The sequence below is a fragment of the Cynoglossus semilaevis genome, chromosome 5, assembly GCF_000523025.1.
Source record: "Cynoglossus semilaevis isolate Cse_v1.0 chromosome 5, Cse_v1.0, whole genome shotgun sequence".
NCBI classification, from domain to species: Eukaryota; Metazoa; Chordata; class Actinopteri; order Pleuronectiformes; family Cynoglossidae; genus Cynoglossus; species Cynoglossus semilaevis.
In genome coordinates this window covers 3,378,534-3,386,721 of record NC_024311.1, presented here as the reverse complement: position 1 = coordinate 3,386,721, position 8,188 = coordinate 3,378,534, and the positions used below count along the sequence as shown (strand labels likewise).

Here is an 8,188-nt window from a genome sequence, read left to right as displayed (position 1 = left end):
CTGTTATGTTCTGTCCAGTTTTATTTTTGTAAAACGTTCATTTAAAATTTCTGTATTTTATGTTTATTATGTTGTTGCATTGTATATTCTCTTTTAAAGTACTCTAAAAAATCCACGAGAATGATAGTCTGAAAAAGACTTTGCTTTTTAGTATTTAAAATTTCTGTATATAAGGATATTTACCTTTGCCACATTGATTTTATGTTTATTATGTTGTTGCATTGTATATTCTCTTTTAAAGTACTCTAAAAAATCCACGAGAATGATAGTCTGAAAAAGACTTTGCTTTTTAGTGCTTTTTATTTTTCATTCACAGGGACACCTCCTGACCCCATCAGTATGTGACTTTACTGGTTGTTGAAGTAGTTAAACATCTAAGTACTCTACAATGTTTATTCAAATATGACATCAGATGAGAATCTTTCTGCCATCTGTCTTATTTTTTTTAAATCTGGATTTTTTTGTTACATTACATTTCTAACTGTACAACATTGCATTGTCAAAAGTTCTAAATCTTGTTTAAAAGTCGGTTAAATAAAATGAGAAAAGGGCTTCTATGAATTCACATCCTCAACCAGTATCAAATCATTCTTTACACAACTATCTTACGTAACTCTGGTATTAAAGACTTTACTGATTTCTTGTGTGTTTAAAAATGCATCTATTTCATGCATTTTTCTTTACTACGCCTACGTAACAATAAGTAACACCATGTTACACAACGTGTCCAACAATGACGATAGGTGTTTAAATTTTTTCCAGTTGCAAACTGATTCAGTAATTTTTAGTTTCAATTCCAGAGGTAACAGCTCCCCCTGCTGTGCAAAATTATATACCACAACATGGTAAAACGGCAAAGAGAAAATCTAATGAAATACGAGAAAATCTCCAGATACTTATGTTGATTAAAATCTTTTTGAACGCCTGTCAATATGTGTACGCACGCTTTTTAAACACTTTTTTTTAACTGCAGTGGTAAGTTTAGGTATTGATGTAAGTTTTGTCCACATTGTGCCTTTCTAATAACTGCGACCTAATAAAAAGTAAAGCCAGGTGAAAATACCCTTAACCCTTTCACGTTTGATGTCACTTTACAAATAAATTGTTAAAAACAAATTATCAAAATGTAACTTTCACATCGGGTTGAAATGCTGTGGTTCTATAAAATAACATTCGGAATTGTCAGTTTCCGACTTTTACCGTTTAAGTATACTCACTAGATCTATATGATTTTATTTTGACAGTCTGTACCGGAGGCATTGCGTTTCAGATTAGCTTGACGTTAGTCCCGTTATCCGGCACTTCACAAAGTGTTTCAGCTCTGGAAGATTGAAACATCGCCTCGGACCAAGTTGGACAGAGAGTTGAAATATTGTTTTCAAGGACAGAATTTACTGAACTTATCTGGAGAATTAATGACATGTTTCTGGCACTTGACTGGTGGATTTCGCTCGTTTGTTTGGCAGGTAAGAAATGAGGAATGAAGAAAGCAGGTTGTCAAACATACCGAACTAACGGTTCTACCGTGCTGAAGAATTTGAATGGTGGAGGACGGTGTTTTAGATGATTGGCCAGTATTCTTTATGCCTTAGACTTTATTCAACAAATCTTTCCGATAGTTTAATGGTGTGGTTGAGCTGCCCGTACTAACTGCAGCCATCACAGGTATATCTTGACCAATTGACTCTCCTTCGTCATTTAAAAAGGCATGCTCACTATCTTCTGTTTTTATTTATTTATTTATGGTTAAGTTATACCACCATCTCTTTTTTAATGACTGGGTTCACTGTAACTTCTTTAGCTCCTTACTTACCCTTCCACTACCTAGCCCTTTTCCTTCTTTACTTTCCAGCCTTGTATACATCTCATTAACCTTCTCGCACTGTTGTTTGCCGGGCGTCCAACATTATGATACTCTTGTCTGTCCCTTTCACCTTTATTGCTTTTTTTTCCTGTTTATATTCTTAATTTATCGTTTCACGACCAACATTCATTGACTCTTATGTCTTTAAAACACATCAAAAACATTCGGAGCAGGTTTAGCTGTGCCCTTCTTCTCCTCTGAGGATTACCAGCGACCCCCTAGAGCTTGTTGTAACTCTTTCCAGAACATTCTGCAGCATTCCCCTTCATTAAATGACACATTCCTAAAACATAACTTGCTTTTCCTATCGTTTTTTGGTATGATTTTACAATTACCTCGTACAGATATAGCTGAGTTAGTTGTGTGGAGAGAATTATCAATCCATGTATACTTTCAGTTTTACTAAAAAGTAATAACGCTCCTCTCCCCTGGAGCATGTCAGGAAAACAGACTTCCTGCCTACTCTGTGATTATTAGGAGTTGTCCAGTTTAAAAAAATGTACTTTTTTTCTGAGCTTATTCACTGAAAATAGACATAAAAAATACTTTTAAAATGTCTTGTTTAAACTGGAGTCGCGCGGCTTAAACCAGATAAAATGAAATAAGGACAGAAATGTAACCAAAATTTAGGAAACAATGCTCTATAGTTAGGGAACTGTATCACTACTGTGATACAGCAGCACACTAACAGATGTTTTGGGGTGTGAACTGCTCATGTGGGTGGTAGGGTTATGTTTTTTTCACATGGTCATCATTAGTGTTGCTGTTGATGTTGAACTGCCAGGCCTGAGCTCCTGTTGATCATGTGACCTGGCTTCTGGAGATCCAAAACAAGCTGAGGTCATTTCAGCTCACAGTCAGCTTTTCACAGCAAAAATAAAATACATTTTTTTCTTATAATAAAGCACATATATTTACCAAGAGTATTTCCGGAGGAAAGTACCATTCATAAGAGAACAAGGAGCAGTGTAATTCTGCTTTAACGCCCTGTTATAACAACTTACCAAATGATATTGATGATTGTCCGGACCAGGTTTCTAACCCTTCTTTCTTTTAAACGAATTCTTTCATTTTCCTTCCTTTTCCCTCTCCAGGTGTACTCCTTACCAGTTGCTCAGGTGTTAACGTTTTCGTCAGAGATGAGAAGAAGTACTCTGTTTTGTTCCAGACTGTTGTTCTTCCATGTCAGTACAACAGCGTCTCCACCCAGATCCCTGTGGTGCAGTGGGTGTACAAGTCGTACTGCCGCGACCGCACTCGTGACTCCTTCAACTTGTACGACAGCCCAGGTGGAGGTTTGGGAACAGGAGGAAGTGGGTCAGTGGGCATCAAGGTCGGCGGTGGAGGGTACGAGACCAGGGTGATGGCGAGTTACTTGGACTGCTCTGACAACAGCCGGACGGTCCGAACCGTGGCCTCTATCTCCGGTTCTTCAATCACACTCTCAGAGTACTACAAGAACAGAGACATCTCCATTATCAACAGTAAGTTGTTTTATATCTTTCTGAAGTTTGTGGAAAAAAGTACTATTAGTATTAGAGTCTTTGACTTAGAGGTTTATAACATTTTTCAAAAATATTGGTGCAACATGTATTTTTCCTACTGCCAAGCCTGGCAGACTTTGTGAACACTGTGCGTCAGATTTTCGGCGCTCACTTCCAGCAGATTCCACATCAAATGTTCAAAGTGATCCTTTGCACATGAGAAACGTTCTGTTGCAAACAGGAGCATTTACTGAGCTGTCTGGTGATCGTGGCTGTACAAATCATAACAAGAGCCACTGCGCACATGCAGTGTATATCTTATACAAAGGTAAAGCTTCCTTTATGCTCTTATACAAAGGTAAAGCTTCCTTTATTAAATCAATGGCAATAGGCTCGCCGCGAACTGTGTATTTGTTATTACATTAAACCCAGGTGTTCTGTTTATTTTGTTTCTATCTAAAATGTGGTTATGGTTGTCATATATTTCATCAAATGATATCTGTTTCCGTCCAAGTAATGTTGAACTGACTCACTTCAAAACACCATCCCATATTTTCAGTCATCTTTTCAGATGAGCGACGTCTCTGTCAAATCACTTTATTTAATCATTCCGTCATAATAAAAAAAAGTTCCTCAGTTCACCAGAATTCAACCACCAGAATTCACTCTGATGTCACTGCAACTCCTTTTGCGTGAACTTGTTACCTCATACCCTCTAACATTGTGCAATACAGGGAACATTTAAGGGACACTGCTGTCCACACATGCGTGTCTCTATGTGTGTGTGTCCTGGACAGAGTGGTGGCTTTGTTTGCAGGCCTCAGATTTTTGTGGTTCGTTCTGGATGAAGAATCAACCTTCTCTTCACCAGCCAGGAGCAGTTACAAAAGACATGATTTTCACGCGCTCTTCTTTTTTTTCTTGACTTCACCCTCCCTCTCTACCCACAACTCTTTTGATGTCCACCAAACTATTATTTATAGATTCTTTTGGTTTTTGTCTGATCCCACCGTCCACATCCCAGTATCCCTTTTATCAGTATGCATGTTTCCACTTTTACTTTTATTTTTTAAATGTTTTTTCTGATAAAAAGTTCATTGTTGTGATGTAAAAAATATTGAATTCACCACAGGGCTAACACATACAGTACTACAACATTAATATACTATAACTAGCAGTTGAAGAGATTTAAAAATAAATAAATAAAAGACCTTAAAATAGTTAACTATGATTTAATCTTTTGTCATTGTAACTGAGTGTTGCAGATTCCAATCTCGTATAAACACCACATACAAAAAGTAAAGTGTACTTCAGCGCCACGTTTTAGTCTCCTAACTGCAGCTTTATGTGTGTACAGTGTGGTCTACAGCCAGCAGGTGTACTGTATGCTGATTTCTCCACTGGAGGACACAGAACACATTTCAGTGGCTTAAATCTGCACTTTATAAATACGAATTGAATGTTGCTCTGACTTTATTATTTGCTTCCTTAACTGTTATTTAAAAGGTAGGCACTAAGGTTTCTCTGAGCTTTATGTTTGCTCGATCAATCCCCGTTTGTTAATGTTCACATGTTTGAGGATTCACTTTATAGTCATATAAACTCATGGTGTGTCATTAACCATTGTTCATCCTTGTAGAGGCAGACTTACGGATAGGAGAAGTCCAGTGGGGAGACAGCGGAGTTTACATCTGTAAAGTGGTGATATCTGATGACCTGGAAGGTCAGAATGAGGCTTCTGTGGAGCTGCTGGTCCTGGGTAAGGTGCTAACATTTCCTAAACAAGCCTCTCATAATGACACAACCAAACCATTATCCGATTTTTAGGGACGTGTTCACATTTGTTATCCACATCCAAAAGATCGATATGCTCCCGATTTAAGTAAAATGTCGTCCCGGGTTTTGCAGCAGTCGCACTGATTGTAAACAAATGAAAATTGTAGCATTGGTTTGAACTTAAAAAAAAGGCTGGTGTGAATAGGCCGTTACCAAACAAAGCCTTCACGAGTTAAACCATACATCACCAGGAAAACAACCCAGTCTCATTAACGAGCTGATTTACAGCAGGCAGTAGCTCAGTGTGGTCTAACGTCAGCACCTGTGCTGTGTGGAGTATAGAGCGAGCAGCTCTCAAGGTAAGGACTGGTACTGCCATTTGTCCAAAGGTTTTGCATGCTCTTTTCTCCTGGCCCCTGAAGACCACATTTTGCCAAAGTAACTGATAAAGATGATAATAATAAAATGTGTATCTGTGTGTATGTGTGTGTGTGTGTGTGTGTGTGTGTGTGTTTTGGAGTCCAATAGCTGCAAATCCTACCCTGACAACAGTAGAGACTGAGAGGCTCCTGGTGCAATAATTCACTCTGAACCTGAACTTTTGTTTGGCTCGCACTCAAAGACTTACGTGTGTGTGCCCAAACACACACTCTCACATACTGTACGCACTCGCACATATCCACAGAACTCCTGGACAACAAGCCTCCGTAGGTAGAGTACTTAAAGACTTGTTTGTCGTTTAAATCCTATTCTTGGTTTTATGTAGCTCCTCTGTAATAGCACATTACATATTTATAGCAGATGCCCATGGATGGCGTGAGGAATGCTAAATCCACATTAGTTTAGCTGATGTTGCATGTGAGGCACTTGTTGTGTTACCATAACAACAGTCAGTTCCACACCGGGGCCTCCTTTGTCTTCTCCGCAAATGGTTTCTCAGAAAAGAAGACAAGGGAGATTTAATGATGTGGGGGTAGGGACAGAGCAGCATAGTGATACAAAAGATGGATGATGACACCGAGAGAGTAAGGCCAGCCAGTGACGTGGACGTCAGAGAACTGACAGTGGCTGAATGTGCAGAATCGTCTTTCAAACACTTGTGGAACTTTTACACCAGTTTTACACCAACTTTCAAACACTTTTAGTGGAACTTTTACACCAGTTTTACACCAGGGACCATTTCAATAACTTATTATCAGAGTTGTTCATCACACAGGACCTTAGGGATAACCTCCAAACGTATGGTGTAAAACCTAGTAGAAACGCATAACAAAAATATGTCAGCGTCCAATTTAAATCCATAAAATGAAATACTTGAGCAATCGACGATAATAAACATACAGTATTTAATTGAAACTTGTAAAACGCAAGTGCTGTTACCAGTATTGCATCGTGAGCTACCAAATGTACGCATCCACCTGTTATTTGTAAAACCCTGGCAGTTTTTGTTGTTGGCTAAAACACACTTAGCACAGTTTGCTAACGTGGTATAAATTGATGTCGTCTGATTTACTGGACAGTTGGGTTTGTTTAGCTATTTACAGCTCATATGATACAATTGTACAGTTATTATTTATTCAGAGTATTCAGATTTAAATGTGTAAGTTGATTTTAATAATATGATCAGATACAGTTTAATGCGGTACCTACAAATATTTAACATTTAATTTAAAATATTCCACTTCCTATAATAGGTTGTCATAACTTTCAAGCTATAGTTTACTCTACGTTTATATATTTGGACTGTCAAAATTAAAGTTGATTAATTTGTGAAGATTCATCTGATTGACGTTTTAATGCATTGTCACCAGCGATTTTTTTTACATGTCTGCATGTAAAGTGATTTAACACAGAGCTCTTGCCTGTTTGGCATGTTATTCTCATGGGATTGATTCAGTCCATTTTTTTTTTTACAGATACTTATTTGGCAGTTTAGCTCAACATTTGCATTTTTGTTGTTGTTCCGATCTAGGGGACAATCTGGGTCCACAGCATGTGCTAGCATGTCCTCTGACACCACGATGTTTCAGAAAGTACTGGGATAGCAGTGTGATTTCTACTGCATGATGCTACTGTTCTACTGCATCTCTCATTAGTCTCGCCTGACCTTGCTCTGTGTTTTTCTTCTTCTGGTGCATGCTGCTGCAGCTCCTTTCATTCACACTGGTTGTAAATGTCGGTCACCAGTGCATCTACGTTCTCGATGAATCACTTGTTTCTTTCTGAAACAGTTTCTGCCACGTCTCTTCTCTAACTTCTTCTCTTTTTCCCGCCTCTCCTTTCCTTTTCCCTCTCCTATGTTCCTCTCCCGTTGTTCTCCTTTTCTGTCCTTTTCACTCATTTTCTCCCAACGCCTTTCCTGCTCTTTTCTATCCAGGGTTCTCAGGTGTACCTGAAGATCTGCTGCCAGACATTGACTTGAAGATTATGCCAGGTATGGGCAGACACCCCCCCCGCACCTCCCCTTTCTCATTTGGTTGTTCTCATTCATACTAACATTTTCTATTAACTGCTACTGCTCCTTCCACTAGTGCATAAATCTAATGTCGGTGAGGGCTGTGATAATGACTAACCTCTTTACTTATCGTCCATCGTGTAAAAAACCACTTGTTACGATTCAGCCAAAGTAATGTGGACTAAAGGGTTTAGAGAGAAAATGCTGTTGTGAACCCAACTGATCAGTCATCAGATTTAGGAGGTATCTGTTGCTACCGCCAAGCAAAGCCCTGCTGGAAAACAGCTATTATGGTCGTTAAATATATTTATGGTTGCGGCCAGCATGTCAGTCAGCATCATTCGGACAAAGCAGTAGTAATTAAAGGAGGGGCCTTGTTGAATTCCTCTAATACTTGTCACGGCGCTGGTGCGAAGATTTGAAAAGATGTTATTGTGGCCCTGAATGAGTCATTCAGTCTCAGTACTGTCTTTTCCTTACATGAGTAGCAAATGTCCACAGCATATCTGTAGTGAATGCTGTAGTACAAGCTGCTGTAGTACAAGCTGCTGTAGTACAAGCTGCTGTAGTACAAGCTGCTGTAGTACAAGCTGCAGCTGCTGTAGTACA

General features: G+C 38.8%; 1 protein-coding gene across 4 annotated transcripts in view; it reads left to right on the top strand.

Moving 5' to 3' along the window:
- Positions 1 to 1,295: 1,295 nt before the first annotated feature.
- LOC103378667 (immunoglobulin-like domain-containing receptor 2) overlaps positions 1,296 to 8,188 on the top strand; it is a 12,277-nt gene continuing 5,384 nt past the window's right edge. For 2 of the 4 annotated variants that reach the window (XM_017032659.2, XM_008309949.3), the window contains exons 1-4: positions 1,296 to 1,466; positions 2,959 to 3,348; positions 4,988 to 5,107; positions 7,502 to 7,558. In XM_017032659.2, the coding sequence (XP_016888148.1) occupies positions 1,421 to 1,466; positions 2,959 to 3,348; positions 4,988 to 5,107; positions 7,502 to 7,558 (613 nt within the window). In that variant the 5' untranslated portion in view covers positions 1,296 to 1,420. The remainder of the gene's footprint in view (positions 1,467 to 2,958; positions 3,349 to 4,987; positions 5,108 to 7,501; positions 7,559 to 8,188) is intronic. The other 2 variants (XM_025055680.1, XM_017032658.2) reach the window with 2 other exon arrangements.